Here is a 19,728-nt window from a genome sequence, read left to right as displayed (position 1 = left end):
CTGTCCCTGGCTTCCCTTTTGCTCAAGGCTAGCACTCTGCCACTTGAGCCACAGCGCCACTTCTGGCCGTTTTCTGTATATGTGGTGTTGGGGAATCGAACCCAGGGCCTCATGTATACGAGGCAAGCTCTCTCGCCACTAGGCCATATCCCCAGCTCCAAAATATTGTTTGTTTAATGGAGTCTTCCCTGGAAAGGATATGTGTGCAGGATAGCCTGCACACGTGATGGACAGGCACTTCTGGCTCTTCAAATCCTAAGTACCTATTTAGGAGACTTAATGCACTAGTGGGGAAAACCAACACATGGTAACCCTGGAGGAGGAAATGTTGCATATTAACGCAGCTGCTGCTGCGAGGAATGCTGCAGAAGCCACTTCAAGAGGAGATAGTGATTGAGCCTGGGCTTACAAGGACCTTAGCAACAATAATGGAGGAAATGACATAAATCAGCAGTAGTGAACATCAACTTAACTGTGAGATTAGCCCTTGGCCTTACACAAAAATTTCTTCTTTCCTAATAAGGCTTTCTTTGCAGCATTTATCTTTACTCCTCTGAACCAGGTTTGATGCACTGAAGGGGGGAAAGAAAAAAGAATAAAAACCTAAGAGATTGTTACAAGACCTTGTCCTACCTGGATGACGAGTGATTTAATGCCTAAAATCAAATGCAACATGGTGACTCTGTTGGATCCTGACTCAGGACAAAAAGAAATAAACAGTAACACCAACACAGAAGATAGTCTTGAAAACGAGACAGAAGTAATGTCCATCCTCTGAGGCAAGATAATGACACTGCAGTTAGGTACGAACATATCCATACGTTTCAAGAGATGCATACTGAGATGTGGTGGTTGAAATGGCAAGGTCACTGGGATTTGCTTTGAAGTACTTAAGTGAAGAACAAAAGAGAGGGGAGCAAATGTGGCAAACTCAGTAAGTCTGATGCTCATTGTATTAAGCTACTCTACTTAGGGGTCAATTCCATTGTGGGTCATTTTAAATATGAACCAATCTCAGAGAAGTTGGCCTAGTGTTGTCAACTGATACATAAATGATCCACTGAATTCACATTGTCAGGGCCTATGGACAGCAAAACCCAACTGCTTCCTATGATGCCAAACCATTCATGTGACATCGGTGCAGATCTCCATACCTATTTCTCTATCTGTAAGACAGGGATGGATAAGAGTTCCTGCCCATAAACGCCTTTGAACCTGTAATAAACTGGTAGACACCTGACTTGCTCAGAACCCCCCCTAGCACTTTTTACATCAGCATACAAACAAGGTTAATTGTTTCTATTACCACCCAAACTTCAGGCCCACTGTGAAGGCCAAAAGGAGGTCAGTAGTCAGGTAAAATTCTTTTTTTGTTTTTTTTTTGGCCAGTCCTGGGCCTTGGACTCAGGGCCTGAGCACTGTCCCTGACTTCTTTTTGCTCAAGGCTAGCACTCTGCCACTTGAGCCACAGCGCCACTTCTGGCCATTTTCTGTATATGTGGTGCTGGGGAATCGAACCCAGGGCTTCAAGTATACGAGGCAAGCGCTCTTGCCACTAGGCCACATTCCCAGCCCCTCAGGTAAAATTCTTGACCAGTGATTTCTACATGGCATGAGAAATGTTACTGGCACCAGGAAAAGTAGTTTTGGAAACAGAGAGGCAAAATTTGCTAGCAATGTTGTATTAATTCATTTAATTTTCAAAACTATCCTAGAAGATCATAACTGCTGTACTTTACAAAAGTAGATTCTAAAAGGACTGGTGAAGGATAAGAGGCTTAATAGCTGCAAATGACAGGCTGTGTCTTAACTTCTCCAAGTATTCTTATTTTCATCTGTAATAAGTAATACTACTCAAACTTCCCTACCCCATCACAGACATAACTCTGGCACTACACCAGATGAAGAGCAGGTAGGGAAGCCAGTTCAGAGGTCCATGTCTAAGACATCTAACCCAAAGAAGCCTGGCTACAAGGCCCAGGAAAGCCCCAGCATTTCCAAATGAACAACAAGTTGAAGCTTCTCACTGAACTTCTGTGAGCTAAGTGACATGGTGTCCACAAAGTCTGAGGTGAGACTGTGAGGTAGAGAAACATCATTATCAAACCACCACAGGCAATGCAGAGTGGACTGAGGCAGGCAGAGTTGGATTGATGCAGTCGCAATGGAAGGGATGGTAGTAGGGGTAGCAGTGGTAGGAGAGATGTAAGTGGTAACAGAGGAGGTAGTAGTGGTGGTGATGATGGTACAGTTGGTAGTGGACGTGGCAGAAATACAAGAGGTAAAGGTGATGCTGGCAGTCAGGTGGTGGAGTTGGTGGAGGTGACGGAAGTGGTGAAGATGGAGTTAGAGGAGTTACAGATGGAAGTGGTAGAGGTAGAGATGGTGGCTGAGGTATAGAGGATGAAGGGGAAAGAGGTGAAGAAAGTAGAGGAAGTAGAGATGAAGGAAGAAATAGAGGAGGTAGAGGTTGGGAGGAAGGCAGTATGAGGTAGAAAAAGGCAGAGGTAGGGGGAGGAAGCAGAGGTAGAGGTGAAGGAAGAGGTGGAGAAGGTAAGAGATGCAAGACTCCCTGCCTTATTTTTACTATTTGGATGACCTGTAAGGACAAGAATAATAGCCGTTATATTGTGGAGACTTGGCTAGCAACAATAAGGGCAGCTACCACTGACAGAATACACTACTAGGGCTAGGTTCAAAGTTACATCTTCTATATGTAAACAGAAAATGCAATTAATGGTGTCATTCCCCAAAGAAGCAGACCTCCAAGAATCAAGAGTCCAAGAAACTGCATCATCCCCATAACCAATCGGTGGTGAAAACATAATACTAACTCAAGTGATCTGGATCTGAACCCCAAATGCTCATCACTGTACCAAGTGAAATCGCCAACTAAATAACTGCCTTGGGGCTCTTTGCTCCTGAGTGAAAGAACTAACTAATTCTCAGTTTCTCTATATCTTTTTATGTCTCTGACTGCTCTTATCAAAGGACTTAAAATTCACCAGGACAGGTATAAAGCACCCCCCCCCCCCCGCCGTCAAGAAAGGTCTCTAGGCAATATGCCATTTCATTTTGCACTTTCAGGACATGTTGAAAACACTTTTATCATGGTGCCATTTAGCAAAAGAGAAAGAGTGGAAACCGTTGGGTGAGCATCCTCTTTAGTCCAACTTGGTAAACAACTTGGGGATTCAAAAATCTTCCCAAATCCTTTGGGCTCCAAAGTCACCTCAGCAATTCAAAAAAAAAAAAAAAAAAAAAAAAAAAGGGCGCCCTCTCCTCCCTGGTCTGGAGGGTGGCTCCTCTCCACGGTGTCTCCTCTCCTTTTGGGTCACTGTTGCCATTTCCTCCTCGTGTTCCCTATTTCTTGCTGTACTGTTTTCAGGTCAATGGCACCACTCCCTCCTCCGTCCCCTGCTCTGGCCACTTTCCTCTGCAGACCTTGCCTATGGAAGTCCTTGCCACTCTGCCTCACCTGGCAAATGATAAGCCTACTCTGAATGTCTAGCATCAGACCTAGGCCTGACAAAGAAAACAGGGCAACTGGCAACATCGGAGAAGCTGTGGTCAGCTGTTCTTGCCACAGACACACCGTTCACTGACTCCAGGCGGAGGTGGCCCTTCCTTGGCATCTCCTCCTCTAACTGGGGATGGGCTTCCACAGGATAGCCCCTTACTAAAAATGCTCATCCCATTCCCTCATAAAACCACCAGCATTCTCTCTTTGGTGAAACTTCTTAAGAGAATAGCTAGTACTTATGTCTCCTACCTTCCTCTGTGTTCTGCTCACCCCCACCCCGCCGCTTCCATGGCACCCTCCGCATGGCTCTCAGGCCCCCCACGATGGGTGGAGGAGGCCTGCTCTTGTCCTTGTGAGCTTTGCCCAGCAGCACTCGGCCTGGGGACGCATTCTCCTTGAACTTCTCTCCCCGGGCCGCTGTGGGGAAGCAGCGTGATGTGGTGGCAGGAGCCGGCTCTGGAGCTCTACAGACCTGACTTCATCCATCAGCCGCCCAGCTTCTGGCAGCTTGCTCAGCCTGCTTCCGAGTTTTCTCATTTGTACAACATGTGTAATATAATCTACCTTGCAGAGCTGCTGCCAGGATTAGTGATAACTTATGAAAAGGAAGGGGCTTGGCAGACACCGCACAGGCTCACAAAATCATAATGACTATCATCTTGTAGGAGCAGAGCTCCCTGCCTGACATGTCTCAATCATTTGCTGGCCATATCTGCCTCATAACCACATGTCCAGAATTAAACCCATCACCTTCCACACGTGGAGTGGCTCAATGAATTTTTTTCTCTTAATGGCACCATTATTTTCCTGGGCATTCAAGCTCAAACTTCTCTCTAGCTTCCAGCCCTTCAAGAACTCCCCACATTATGCTTGCTCAGTGAAGGTGACACTTGTCAGCCAGGTGGTTCTCAACCTCCTGCCAGCCTTTTTGTACAGCCTTCCTTCCCACTTGGCACGGAGCACCTTGTCTGAGGCCGGGCTGTCCATGCCGAAGCCACAGCTCCACCACGCTCTGTCCCTCTGGCTGCAGCAAGCATCCTGTTGATTCTCCAGCACAGCTTTCACCAAACAACATTGCTGACAAAGCTCTGTTTCGCTGCATCACTGATTCCTGCTGACACACACACACACACACACACATATACACACTCACACACACACACTCTTACTGAGCACCCAGTCTACGCCAGCCACAGCATCCCCATCCCTTGGGAGTGGTGAATCACCCCTTCTGAACCTGACCGGTAAGAACTCTGTGCTCAGACCTTCACAGTGAGAAGAGAGGCGGCTACCAATGTTAACAGATAGGTACAAAACAGCACAGTGAGTGCTGGAATCCGCTACAGGGTGCCAGGCCCCAGGGGAGGACAAAGGGAGGAATGGAAACAATTGTGCTGGTGCCCATTGGGCAAGCCAGCTTCACACCCAGCCTCCATCCTGTGCGGGTGCCTCATGCACTATATAGTACTAGATACAGTGTTCTGGGAACTCCTGTGTAGTGGAAGACAGATAGAGAATCACACCAGTCAGGAGTGGAGGGCACCTGAGTTATAGGACCTCAGAGGAGACAAGGTCCCAGAAGACTACACATCCAGATCTGGGCTTGCAGCAGGGCCTGCCACATGCCTGGGTGCATCTTTGAGCAGAGTGTGCAACCTTCCTCAGTTTCTTGCCTTTTAGTTACAATGAGGAGCAAAGCCAAAAATACATGTTCATAGTCTAGCTGGAACAGTAATTCAGGACCTGCTAGGCTCCCTGGGATTTGGGGGGAAAAAAGCCTTCAGCAGAGCCCAGCAGGACAACAAGGAGGGTATGAGGTGGTGAAGGACAGCGGAGGCGACTGGACCACCCAGCTGGCCTTTTTTTCCCAGTGGCTTCCCACTGTTTAGGAAGTCTAGTACAATGACTGACAGGAGGAACACAGCCTTCAGTGCACAGCTAGGTGAATCCTCGTCCTCACCTACATGTCCTCCTTCCAGTCACACAATCTCCCATGTCTAACCCTCTACCCTGCTTTCATCCACCACAGATTTGGTTTGCTGTTTTCAAGCTTTATGCAAATAGATTACACAATGTGCAGGCACTCATCTCTGTCTGGCCTCCTTTGCCGAACAGTGTGCTTGGAGGAGTCTTCCACACTAGCACGTATAATATAGGCGGCTCATTCTCACTCCTGCTGTTAATTAATCAATTCTCCTGATGGTAATTTGGGGCTATCATGAATGTTTCCACTAGGAACATTTCATAGCATTTCTAGGAACCTACTGCCACACTTCTCCGGGGACCCCGTGCATTCGTATGTTCAACTCTAACAGATCCTAGGCAACAGTTCATAAAATAGCTGCGTCAATGTAAGCTGCTACCAGCAATGCTTGCAAATTTGTCCTAAGTCACATCCTTGTCAGCACTTGGAGGCCCATCTTTCTGCTTGCGCCATTGCATTTCTCTAATGGAATGGGTAGGGCACCTTTCCCGTGCTTACTAAACCCTAGCACAACTCCACCGATCACCTAGAAGAGCGTGTTTTCCTGAACACACCAAATGATGCACCAAGTGACCAGGGTTGAGACAGGTAGGCCTGGGATAGGCAGGCTTTGTTGAATGTCATTGGTGAAGAGTGTGTAGGACTGGCAGGATCAATCAGTCTTTACTTAGGAAACCCTAAGTCGAAGGACAGGAAGGGAGGGATTATTGGCTAATCACAGCAGCAGTGGAAAGTAGCATGTATTCATGGTAGACAGGAGGGAACCTGACATTCTGGGGGAAGAGCTAGAATCCAGGAAGAATACACACATTTCTAAGTTTCTCCCCTTTTCTCTGGTTTAGTCCTAGGTGCTAGCTCTGAAAAACACTTCCTCCAATGGCTAGCTGCTGAGTTTGGAAAAAAGTAAGACAAGATCTTCCACAGAACTGAGAGTCAGAGAAGACAGCACACAGGCTTCCTCTCATCTGGTGTTTTAATCCTCAAGACCTCCTTCCCTCCCACCAGGAGACCGGAACCACCTGTCTGAACCATTTCTGTGTCTAGCATTTGGCAAACTTAAATCAATGCATTAATGAATGTTCATGTGTTTCTTACAGAAGAAAAAAGTAAAAGGAAATAAAATTCAAGAGTGTAAGATGGTTGTTTTATACAAATTATCACTCATTCTAAGACAACTGGCAGGTTAGTCTCACTGTCTGCACTTCCAAGACAAGGAAACTGAGGCTAGAAGGGACATAAAGAAAATGAGCTTAGAGCCACAAGGCTGCTCCCTATTATCAAAGCAGCACTAGAATGACACCTGCCTGGCCTCAAAACACACATGCTCCCACCACCTATTCTGGCTCCACTGCCAACCACAGAAGACAAGGTCTTGGCTAGTCCAAGCTGTCAGGTCCATGGCTTGTCAGAGTTTATGCCAGAGCATCTCAGTACACAGGGTTCTGCTAGAAGACATGCTGTTTCCAGAGGCACAAGTCACCCTCGCTCCAGGAAAGCTAACTCCAGGCATGGTGTGAGTGGATCCCACTCCTAGTCCTTTGCTTTCTACAAAAGCTACAGTGGCAGGTTAGCAAAGCATGGAAATTTAGTGGGAGAGCAGTTAAGATGGCAAGAAGTTCAGTGACCATGCCTTGGTGCAGGTACAGGGGGTGGGAGATTTCATCTTCCTGCTGCATATCCCAGCATACTAGCGAAATGGACTTGTTCTGCCACTGTTGGGCTTAGGAGATAAGCCAGGCTGTGAGCAGTGCTTGGCCTCAGCCTCCGACACACTGCCTGACCTATGGGACTCCTGGAAGGCATCAGAGAAAAGTCTAATGGAGCTCAGGAATGAGGCTTCCCCAACTCAGAGAGCAGGTTAAGGGTTCAGGCCAAGGGTAAAATTCACCTCATCTCATGTACCTGTATGCTTGCTTGCACACGCACACGCACACGGCACACACACACACACACACACACACGTCTTCATCTATTAGTGCATAATGGAAGCACTGTAACATCTAGCAGGATCTCCAACACTGCTGGCCTCAGGAAATGAAGCCAGCATACTCTGGCTATCTGGCACACACCAATACTTCCAAGGATAGTGCTTACTGTAATCTTGCCATTCACTCCTATAGAAAACAGCAGTGATCTCTGGCATACGGATGAGGAGGTGGAGATATAAGGAGGTACAGTGACTGTAGAAAGCAATGATGCAGAACTGGAGGTGCTAGCCCACTGGGCTCTAGTGGCCAGGTTCTGTCCCCTATGAACAGCATGTCCAGGGTTCTACACCTCCCGTGCCAGAGATCCGGCAAGGGCCCTGCATCCTCAGCAGTTCACCGCTGTCTCTGGTGAAATGGAAAGGCACTCTTCACTTAGGAGCCCTGCAAACTGTGATTTCCACTCCAAAGAATGATCAACTCAGGGAAAAGCACTGCTGTACAACAGGGTCACAAAGCACTCCAGGGTCGAATCCTACAGGTGGACGGGCAGTGAGCTTTAAGCTAGCCTTGGAAACACTCCAAAGCCCCAGGCTTCCACCTTTCCCGCCCCAACTGCCCTGGCTTGTGATGGCACTCGGAGTTCTTCAGGGAGGTCAAGGATGGCAACGCAGCCAATCCACATCCCTATAATAAGTGTCCACTGTCAATGTCCAAACTTGAAATGAAGAAATAAAGATGAGGTGACAGAGGGGAGGGGGGGGAGAGCAAATGGGGGGAAGGGAAGGAAGGGGAGGAAGGGGAGGGGTGAGGAAAGGGAAGGGGCATGATGATTAGAAGATCTTGGAGCCATGTGTAAGGAAGCTAGAAATGTCAAGGTCTGAGAGTATGCAACAAATGAAAATCGAATTGTATAAAAGCAACAGCTAATAAGAAAAGATTGTTGAATGCTGTGTTTTCCATCTTCCCAGCCATTACAGGGATAAAATTATCCGCAGAAAAGATTGAAAACCTTTTTCAAAACTAATATAATTAAGCCTTATTACTCTGCCTCTCCTCTCCTTCTACACTTCCCCGTAACCCCTGCTATCTCCCTCACCAATCTCACTTCCTGAGATGTGGAGGTGCTCTCCTGTTTTATTACCAGGAGCAAAATGCTGTGTTTAAGAGGTGGAAAGGAAAGTGTATTTTTGCACTTCCTTCTGGAAGCATTTAATAACTGTCCACAAGCATGTAAGAAAACCTCCCATTTTCCCAAAAGCTCCTATCTGCATGCATAAGGAGTCTGGACTCCACATTACCAAGGGAGAGAAGGAATAAATAATGAAGGGCTTAGCTTCCTTCTGCAAAGCAAGGAACTAATTTTGCAGGGAAGAACTGAAGTAGAAATGGGAGAGGAGAGGGGAAAATCGAATTTAGAGGAGGAAAAATGTGGTGAGGCTATTTCCCTTCCTTCCCCAACAAGACGTGTATACACATCCTTCTAGCAGCCAAGCCCAGAGATAGTGACACAGAAGAGCACAGCAGGAGACCAAAGCTGAAGAAAAAAAATCTGTGCCTAGGAACATATGGGCAACTGTGATAATTAGAGCTATGGCTGGTAGAGTTGTTCTACCCTTTTCTGGGACCTCAAATCACAATCCTTGTCATTTCGCAAGCTACAGTAAGCCTGTGCCTGAGCCTGCCCTGCAAAGCACTGGCTTGTTAAGGGCCACTTGGCAAGCAGCTCAGAGGTTCACTGCTGCTCCTCGGACTGTGGGTATCACCATCAGTGCCTCAGGGGCTCCTGCGGCCAATTCTGACCCACTCCCTAAAGATGCTACAGAGGTGGACAAGCATGCGTGTGTGCGTGTGTGTGTGTGGTGTGTGTGTGTGTGTGTGTGTGAGAGAGAGAGAGAGAGAGAGAGAGAGAGAGAGAGAGAGAGAGAGAGAGAGAGAGAGAGAGAGAGAGAGCGGCCCTCCTCCTGTCTCCACTGCCTGGGAATCTAGAAACCTACAGTTCTGCCAGATTCCACTGTGGCACAGCACTGGAGAAAACCCCTGTGGAAATCAAGCCCCTCAAGCAAACTGTCAGTTTCAAAGCTCCAAACCGTGACAAATGATTCAGGAAGATCTGCCTGCAATAAGCTAATGGCTCAGGTTGCTTGGCATGCTGTCTCAGGCATGAAGGAGAACAATTTTTTTTAAACCTCCCAACCATCTCTCTTCCATGCTTTATGCCATTTCTTTGGAAAAATCTGTCATAATCAACAAATTAACCCCCCCCAAAGTAAGCAAGTTACCCAATGAATTTTCCTCCATTGTTTATTATAGACATTTTTTAAAGGTAGGAGATGTGTCTTTAAATCTCACTCATTTCAAGGGCCTGTCCTTAGAACAGCAGTGAGTGTGTAGCAGCAATGCACTTTGATCTTCCCAGCTCCCAGGAGAAAATCAATAATACAACATTAATGTATTTGTATAGCAAGACTTCATGTTATTATTATTTTTACCCAATGCAGCTTAACTAAAGTGAAAAAGGTGTATTGGGTCTCAGCACCGCCCTGTGGTGAAAGTGAATTTTTTTCCCTAAAATTGAACTATAGCAGAGCCAGCCGCATTCAACAAAAACCAGGCCAATTAAAAACCAATTATCTTGTGAATGTAACTTGTTGAAAGGCTGGAATTGTGGTGCTGGCTGCGGAATGCAGGAAGGCGTGTCCACGGGGTGACAGGCATCTGGAGCAGTGGGCTTAAGGCCCTTGGCTCTCTTTTCCCCAGGACGGTGGTGTATTCTGATCAGGTACCTGTAGTGCCTGGCCTCTGAGAGAAGCCAGCCACCGGCCTACCTTCTTCTCGATGCGCCCCAGCTGCTCTTTGTAGAAGGTGTCTCGGCGTTGGAGCTCTGCCTCTCTGCTCTCAAGCTCCCTGGCCTAGTTGGAAGAGAACAAAGCCTGTGTTAGCCGCCAGCCACAATGGGGGCTGCAGGGAGAAGGCGACTGACATTTCTGCTCACAACAACACTCAGAATGAGTAGAACAGCAATAATGAACCAAAACCCCACGATACGGCAGATCGTTCACATATTTTATGCTTAATTTTCACAACAACCCTTCAAGGTAGGTAATTATTATAACCATTTTGCAGATGATAATCACTAACGTTTATTGAATGCTTACTATCTGCCAAGTACCGTTCCACGTGCCTCCCACAGACTGTCTGCCATGCTCCTTCCAACAGGCAGGTAGGATTACTTAATCCCCCACCATAGATGAGGAGACAGACACAATAAGAGGCCAAGGACTGATCCACAGCTCGCTGCTGCTCTAGAGGAGCTGGAGGCCGAACCTTTGTCAAGATGGGTTCTGGCTGGCTGAGAGACATGGTATGGAAGGGCGGAGCGGGGCACCAGGTGTGGAGTCCTGACACGTGCAGTGTGTAGCATTTGTGCCACTGGCCCGCAGCCTGAGCTGTGAGGGTAGAGACCAGACACCCACCCACCTTTAGAGCACACAAGTGGAGGGTCTCCATCTCCCTCCAGGTAGTTCAGGGCAGCCTCAGCTAAGCAGGGAAAGCAACCTGGAGTGGCAGACCTGGGCTTTAACCCAGACCCACTATTAACTGACTGGATGACTTTGAATAATGGTCTCTATTCCACAGAGGTCCAGCTTCCTCTGATACAATGTATAAAACTGGAACAGAATGGTCTCTGCTCCTCAGCATCATAGGACTGCTTGATAGTTCAAGAAAATCACAAAAGAAATGTAGGATAATGCAAGGCCTTTACAAAGGCCACCAGAATCACGGCAGAGCAGCAGCACAAATCCCTTGGCTGGGATACCCATGTCCCTAAACCCTCTCAGGGGCTTTCCAGAACCAGATTCCAAATCCTAGTGCCTTTGGGCCTGCAGCAATGGTCATGTCCCATGCTATGTTTGAGTCTGCCTGAACATGTTTCTGAGTTCCTGGTGGCACTTAATTCTTAGCACTCCCAAAGCACCAACTGGTCAGTGACTAAGCCCTGAGCTTTTCTTTCCAAAGCATACAATGGTATCAGCACATGGGTATGAATCTTGCAAAATACAAGGGAGGATACAAATGGAACTTGCTGAAAATCCATCTCCTTGGAAGTGATACTAGCCTAGAAACCTGTTGCAACTGATCATCAGCAATAGGACCTGGCCCCAAACCAACACCTATTAATGCACAGTGCCAGGTGAAAGCCTTGAGGAAGGGGCCATTGCCCCTAGGGAGTGCCTGGCCAGTGGGGCTAGGTGGCAGGCTGTGCCCCTGAGAATGGAGCTGTAACAATGGCTTTAAATCAAGGGGCCTAGTATAGCCTTGATCATGCTGTCCTCCTTGTTTTGTGTATTTTCCCTTGACAAGTAGAGGCAAAGTAGAACTTTGGCTCCCCAGATGCTATAGAATACAAAAAAAAGCCAAGAAGGCCTCTGGAATGCCAATGCCTCTGCAAAGTGAAACACAAACACTAGGGCTGAATGCTTCAAATATTTTGGAGATCTTGGAGATCTTTCAAAGAGGATGTCAAGGATATGTCCCAGGAATACAAGCACACTAATCTATACCGAGTCTCTCAACATTCCAGCACTGAATTGTGAACAATCCCTGGTGCAATAAAGAGCTCATTTGATACTATTACAGCCAGGAAGGAATATCTCACAGAGTTCTGGACCTGCCATTTTCTGGCCAGTAATCCCAACCAAGCAGGGAGATAAAATCTGAAAGCAAGATCATCCTGAGGCTCTTCAACTACCATTCACTCGGGGCAACTGGGGCAAAAGAGACTTGGAGGTTCATCCATGCATCCACCTACTATCTAAAAGACACCTGTGAGCCGTCTTCGGGACAGAAGCTGCCACACCACTCAGCCAGTAGCTTCCAAGTCTGGGCCAACAAGATGTTATGATAAGAATGGGAGGCAGAACTAAAGTACTGAGTAAAGATGTCCACCGACGGGCACTTCCTCAGGCAAGAGAGAGAAAGGAATTGCTCACACATATACACACACAAAAGAAGACTGAAGGTTGAATGCACATGCTTTTAATCTTAGCTACTCTGGACACAGACATCAGGAGGATCATAGTTCTAAGTAGACTGAGCAAAAGTTAGCAAGATCCCAGTTATGGGGGACACAAGCTTATAATCCCAGCTACATGACTGGCACGGGTAGGAGGCTCTTGGTCCAAGGACAGACATGGAAAATAAAAAATAAAATAAAGAAAAAAAGGAAAAAGAGAATGGCTAGAGTAGCGGTTTAAGTTACAGAGCTCTTGCCAACCAAGCCTAAGGTCCTCTACCCCAGTACCACTAGAAGAGAAAGAAGAAGAGAAAAAAAAGGAACAAGAAATAAGGAGGAAAAGGAGGCGGATGATTAAGGACATTTAAGGCACATTTAGGGCATTTCTCTATTGATATCAACTTGTAACACAGCTAGGCAGTGGTCATGTAAAGACATAATGAGCTTTTAGAAAGAGACGAGTCTACCTGCCCATTGACTGGAACAACTCTATGCCATGTCTCCAACACCTTGTGAGACTACAAGGTGTCTCTCTACACCACGTCTACCACTACCATGTGCTGCCTGCCTGCCAGCTCTTGTCTCCTCTAAGGTTTGTAATGAAATCTTCATGACTCATGACAGCCAAGAGGTGACATGGGAAAAAGGGCAATGCAAAGAGAACATGATTCAAATGTCTGGATATTAGTGCCTGGTCAGAACAGGCACCCAAAGATTTATCAAGAAATACAAGAGACAAAAATGGTCACTTGACACAGCTGCTCGACAGTTCAATATCTGCTTCCTAGCGTTCATGAGAGGCCACACATAATGTAGCTCTCAGCATGACATTAGAATTAAGGAACACAGGTAGGCTTCAATGACTAACTCAGTAACTTCTCAGCATGTTACTGAGTGTCTACTATGTGACAGACATTATTTTGAAGTGGCTGCAGATAACAGGGAAACCAGAGAGCCAGTTTCTGCTCTCATGGAGCTTAGATCCCAGTGGGAGAGACCAATGTGCATGCAGATAAATAAGATAATTTCAGAGACTGATAGATGCTGAAGAGACCATAAGACAGAACAAGTCTAAGGTAGTAGGTTGCTATTTTGTTTGAGGAGATTTCCAAGAAAGTCTTCCAAGGAAAAAAATACTATATTAAAGATACTGTATCTGATTCAAAGGCAAAAATGTCACTGTTGTGAGAGCTGCTCAGTGGAAGGACAGTCTGAATGGAGAGTCACAGTTTGGGTGGATCAGTCAGGGCCTCCTCTAGTCAAGGCAGCATGTGAGTTCATACTTTGATGTACCTCTGCTGCTCCAAACACAGAGCAACCACCGATAAGAGCAGACCACCAGAAAGACATGGCCAGGTTCAAAGACAAGATTAAAGTGTCTAACACAGAACAGAAACACAAAGCAGTGGGTGGGGTGGAAGCTATATGCCTGCTGGGCGTCAGGAACAGCTAAGACCGCTCCATCCTTAGGTACAGGAATAGACCATGCTCCACAGAGACAGGGGACTGGCCACCTGGCACTGAGAGCACCTCCTGAAATAAGAAATAGACATGAAAGATTCCCAAGGTTCCCCTCCAGGCTGTCTGTGTAAGTCTGGGCAGCACAGCTGGCCCTGGAGCTCAAATGAATCCAGAACCCACAGACTCAGCTCTTACCGCTGCAGGGTCACCAGCCATACTATGGAGACCTTCAGAAAGACCAGCCAGACCTGGTCTGTCCTCTGGTACCATATAGGCAACTAGGAAAATGCCAGGCAGGAAGAAAAGGCCATGCAGAAAGGGGGAGACAAACAAAGCAACAAAAGAAAAGTCAAACTGCCTACTCAAAATAAGCCTGCAAGCCAAATATCAAATTGTAAAAGCATAATTAGAGAGGCTACCAGCAATTCAACAACTAAAATAAGAATTACTACCCATGAAATTAATTTTATGGGACCATATGATAAAAGATTAAGAAACCCTTTTTATTGTGTAAAAATTTAAATATAATACAGGATAAAGGAGATAGACATAGCCAAATAAGCTTCAACAACCTGGAGCAAAGGAGATCTTTCAACTATACCCTCTATCCTCTTTATCCACAAGTATTTTATAACAAATTATTTCACTGTGCATACTTCAATATATTGCTCTAAAAGATAAAGGATTTTTGTCAGTCCTGGGGCTTGAACTCAGGGCCTGAGCATTATCCCTGGCTTCATTTTGCTCAAGACTAGCACTCTACCACTTGAGCCAGAGTGCCACTTCTGGCTTTTTCTATATATGTGGTGCTGAGGAATCAAACCCAGGGATTCGTGTATACAAGGCAAGCACTCTACCACTAGGCCATATTCCCAGCCCACAAGATAAAGGATTTTTATTTTTCCTAAGAGAACCAGAGTATGATGGCATATTTTTTTTAAATAACAATAATTCTTTCATGTCTGTGGGGTACACTGACTGGCCCTGCCTGTCCGCAGCCCGGAGGTGTGTGGTTGTTGTGCCTCGGGAGTGAGGCCCTGAAGAGCCCCGCCTGCCTCGGTCCCTGGGGGCATGCTTGCTTGCACCGCCTCCCGGAAGAGGGATCCCAGTTAGCCCCACCTGCCTTCTGGGTCCGGAACTGGAAAGGCGGCTCTAGCTGGCCACGCCTCCCAGCCTTAAGACCATGTGCAGCAAGATGGCTGCCCGCAGTAACCTGGGGGTGGTCCTGCTAGTACTTAGGCCGCCCCTTAGGGAGGTCCCATGGCCTTCCGCCCTTGACTGACAGCTCGGACCGCCAATCATCGCCCCTGGCTAGGTATGTTACACCCTCCTCTTCCTGCTGCCATTGCCCATACTTAAGATCGGGTCCGCCCCACTAAAACAGAGCAGTCTTGAACCTCTCCCGAGTCGTCTGATTGTCCAACTGCCGGGGAAAGGTTGGGTAGGGCTGGGTGTGGGCGACTCGCGGCTTGTTACCTATTCTGGGTTCACCCTCAGCAGGGTGCGCTTCCTTGCCTCTCCCGCTGGTTGGGAGAGCGCCCGGGGTGCGGGGACCCTGCACATGTCATCAAATATCTAACCAGTATTCAAATTTATCATTGCTAAAGAATTTTAAATATATACATTTAAAGTGCTCAAAAAGATAAAGGAATAATTTGTGATTTATAAAAAAGAAATTACAAACTTGAAATGGGAAAATCCTATAACATAAATAGTAGGACTTTAACATTTTCAAAATGAAAAAGAAAATGGCAAGACAAACCCTAAGCTGAGGGCTGGAAAGGAGAAATGGGTGACCTGGATATGGTACAGAGATATAAGCCAAAGAAAAAGATGAAGAGTATGCAAGAGGAGATGAGAACCAGGTAAGGACGGACTGGCCCATGCCTAGGAATGGATATTTCCAAGGAAGATCATGGAAGGACTAAGCAGAGGCGGGAGGCAGAGAGTCTCTCAGAAGAACAGGCAGGTTAGAGGCCAGTGGAATGGGCATGAGTGAGGATGAAGATGAAGGAAGGGAGGTAGGGAACAAGATGTGGGAGTAAGGAGAATGACAAGAGCTTGGATAAAAATAGGTAGGGGCAGTAAGCAGAAAATATCAAATAAAACTGTAGAAATAAATGAGTCTGTCATCCCAACAGACATGGGGTGGGTGCTCCTAACCACCCCGGCTTCTGCACTTAGACCTGTGAGGCCTTGCTTCCACTGGGCATTGCACCGGGGACTACTAAACCCAGCCCTCAAGAGGGCCAATGGGACATAATGTCACTTCTGAGATGTGGGTGCACAAAACAGCGATTTCTGTCTTGCTCACACTCTCTTCCCCTCTCTATGATTGCTCACACTAATGAAACAAGCTTCTGTTTTAATGAGCTGCCCTACGGAGACATCTATGTGGTAATGAACTGAGGGCTGCACTGGCCAATAGCCAGTAAGGAGCTGAGGACCTCAGACCATCAGTCCATGAGAAACGGAGTCCTTGACAGCAGTCTCCAGTGGGGCCTTCAGAGGCAACAAAACCGGAAGACATTTCCACAATAGCACTATGAGGAACCTAAAGGCACAGGCACCACTTACTAATCCATGCCCGGATACCTGGCCCACAAGCACCACCGACACAAATGAAGGCTCGCTGATTTAAGCTACTTAATTTTATAATTTAGCAATAAACAACAAACACAAAATGTAAGCTGATTAATCTCATACTTAACAGAAAAAGATAATTATTATGGATAAAAGAATACCCAACCATATGCTACTTACAGGAAACCCAGTAATTGTCTTATAGAACAACAACAACAAAATCTTTACTGGATATAAATATATATTCCAGTGTCTAGTGTTTCATTCCATTTATAGAACTTTGTTAAAATAAAGTATGTTAAATATGTAAATAATGAAAGAAAGAATGCAAAAAAGGAGGGAGGGAGGAAGGGAGGGAGGGAGGGAGGGAGGGAGGGAGGGAGGGAGGGAGGGAGGGAAGGAAGGAAGGAAGGAAGGAAGGAAGGAAGGAAGGAAGGAAGGAAGGAAGGAAGGAAGGAAGGAAGGAAGGAAGGAAGGAAATGACCATAGAATGATAAAAGAGAATCAGACCACCAATGGCCCAAATGTTAGATGAACATAAAGGAACTGCACAGAACTGTGACTAACCTATTAGTCCTAAATGTATTAGAGAAAGGTATGCACACATGTGAGAATATGGAGAAAACCCACAGTGACAGAAACTATCTGGTAGAAACTCTCTACATGTATACAAGGAGAAATCAGCTATAAATCTTACTAGGAATTCCTCCTCTGTACCAGGACTTCTCTCTTACAAGCTTCAATACATTTTCTATGACTTGCCTTCTGACATCTTGTTTACAGCCCCTATATGTGTACTTGGCTAGATTGCCAGAAATATGTAGGAGCATTTCAAAACCTCCTATGGAGAATTCATTTCCTAGCTTTTTCTTCTAAGCTTTCTGGCCACTCTTTTTCTGAACTCTTACCTACTTCCAAGCAGCCATAATGTTCAACAATTGCTTCTGGTTGTTTTGACAAGTGCCTCCAGAGAAAGGGTGGTTGGCAATTAGGTCAAATAAATACAGCCTTGCAAGTGGGGTCTTCCACAGAACAGACAGAATAACTCTAACCTCTCTTACTCCTTCTGAAGATTGTCAGGCTACAGGGTAACATGCTACCTATCGGCTGTTGAATTTTGAGACCATTATGGAGGTGCACGAGAGCAAAGTATGGAGTAGGATAAATTAAGATGGCCCAAATCTTTGCTGTTCTAACTCTAACTCTCCAATTTTTCTTGAACAAATGCTCCTGGATTGCCATAAGCCTTGGGTTAATTTAGAGTTCTGAAAAAGTAGATCCTAACTATTTTTGTCAGTATTTTCATCTCTGAAAGGGGATTTTCAGGGGCTCTTATTCTATCATTTTCACTCAGATGCTAGAAATGAAATCTTGGATTATTATCATACTGTATTGAGACAGCAGAGGAAAGAATGAACTTGGAAACAAATCATTATCCAAACCAAAATATAACAAAAGAATAAAAAATATCCAGGAAATGAAAACAAGAGGTTTTTTTTTTTTCTTTTTTGCTGTTTTCTCTTTCTTTCCTTTTTGTTCTGTTTGTTTGTTTGTAAGTCTTTGGGAGTGTAAAGGAAGACACAGAAATGGAGGGACAAAGCATGAACAAATGTAGCAATGATACTCCATGGACACTATGTTGAAAATGAACTATATAACTTGTGGGTGGGAATGCAAGGGCAAGGGAAAAACTGGGAGACAGCAAGGGAAGAGGTGACATTGTCCAAAAAAAGAAAAATGTACTTGTTACCTGGCTTATGTAATTGTAACCCCTCTGTAAGCACTTCTATAATAACTAAGAACAAACAAACAAAAAAAGAAATGGAACAAAGCACCCAGGATCTATAGGTTAGGACCAAATGCCCAAAGGATGAATTTAACTGGAATTTAGTAAAAAACAAAAAAAGTAATAAAGTAAAAGAATAAAAAGATAAAGGCCATGAATTTCCAAAATTTATTAAACACAACAGATCACAGATCTGTGATATTCAGAAAAATCCAAGAATGATGCCTTTATAAAGTTCTTAAACAATTCAAGCAATGCAATATATTTTTTAACACAAACAGCTTTCCCCCCCCCAAGTCCTGGGGCTTGAACTCAGGGCCTGAGCACTGTTTCTGGCTTCTTTTTGCTCAAGGCTAGCACTCTACCCCTTGAGCCACAGCACCACTTCTGGTCTTTTCTTTTTCTTTTTTTTTTTTTCTTTGCCAGTCCTGGGGCTTGGACTCAGGGCCTGAGCACTGTCCCTGGCTTCTCTTTGCTCAAGGCTAGCACTCTGCCACTTGAGCCACAGCACCCCTTCTGGCCATTTTCTATATATGTGGTGCTGGGGAATCGAACCCAGGGCTACATGTATACGAGTCAAGCACTCTTGCCACTAGGCTATATTCCCAGCCCCACTTCTGGCCTTTTCTGTGTATGTGGTGCTGAGGAATCAAACCTAGGGCTTCATGTATGCAAGGCAAACACTCTATGGCTAAGCCATATTCCCAGCCCCAAACAGCTTTTTCTTAAAGCTAAAAAATTTGTAGTTTCTACAGCAACCTAAAAAAAGCAATTTAAAAAGACATAAATAAAAAGCCATTAGAGATGAGATGAATTTCATAGGTTTATCCCCATTCTTTTCCTAAAACAAAATTGTGAGATAAGAGTAGAGAAGAACAAAGAACAGGACAAAGAAACCAAACACAAGGATGGCATATTTAAATGCAATGATGAAAGCAAATAATTTAACCACTATATTAGTTTCCTGTGGCTTTTACAAAAAAAATACCTTAATAAATATATCCTCCTACAATTCTAGAGGTCAGAAATTTCTAATTATTTGGCTAAAACCACAGTGTGGCAGGGCTCTATCTTTCTGGAGGCTCTAGAGAAGATACTATTTCCCTACTAGTTCAAGAACATTATACCACCTTGCTCTCTATCACCCTCTTTCCCCCTTTCTGACTCTCCTGACTCCCTCTTTACCTTATGAAGACCCCTGAGTTATACTAGATAATAAAGGATAACCTCAACATATATCTTTAATTGCAGAGGGCCTGAGAGTTTCCTTTGCTATCTAAGGAGACATATTCACAGGTTCCAGAAATGAGAAAATAGACATCTTGAGGCAGGACACATTATTCTGCCTACCACACATGCCAATAAAAATGAAAAACCTTAACTATGTGTACTTGATACAAAATGAAAAGGATTGAAAAAAAAAAAAGAATGGAAGAAGGTATACATACT

General features: G+C 45.5%; 1 protein-coding gene and 1 long non-coding RNA gene across 4 annotated transcripts in view; both read right to left on the bottom strand.

Moving 5' to 3' along the window:
- The window catches only part of Chchd6 (coiled-coil-helix-coiled-coil-helix domain containing 6), a 211,370-nt gene that overhangs the window by 86,695 nt on the left and 104,947 nt on the right, over positions 1-19,728 (bottom strand). For 2 of the 3 annotated variants that reach the window (XM_048356348.1, XM_048356349.1), the window contains one exon: positions 10,261-10,344. The exons of the other annotated variant lie outside the window; for it this stretch is intronic. In XM_048356348.1, the coding sequence (XP_048212305.1) occupies positions 10,261-10,344 (84 nt within the window). The remainder of the gene's footprint in view (positions 1-10,260; positions 10,345-19,728) is intronic. 3 annotated transcript variants of the gene reach the window in all.
- Positions 1,715-9,262, bottom strand: LOC125358863. The gene is made up of 3 exons (XR_007212412.1): positions 7,868-9,262; positions 5,446-5,448; positions 1,715-1,725 (listed from the first exon to the last, which is right to left on the bottom strand). It is a non-coding gene; the product is annotated as an uncharacterized LOC125358863 (long non-coding RNA).

This window comes from Perognathus longimembris, chromosome 10 (assembly GCF_023159225.1).
Source record: "Perognathus longimembris pacificus isolate PPM17 chromosome 10, ASM2315922v1, whole genome shotgun sequence".
Taxonomy (NCBI): Eukaryota; Metazoa; Chordata; class Mammalia; order Rodentia; family Heteromyidae; genus Perognathus; species Perognathus longimembris.
Note: the sequence above shows the minus strand (reverse complement) of the source record. Positions and strands in the feature narration are given on the sequence as shown.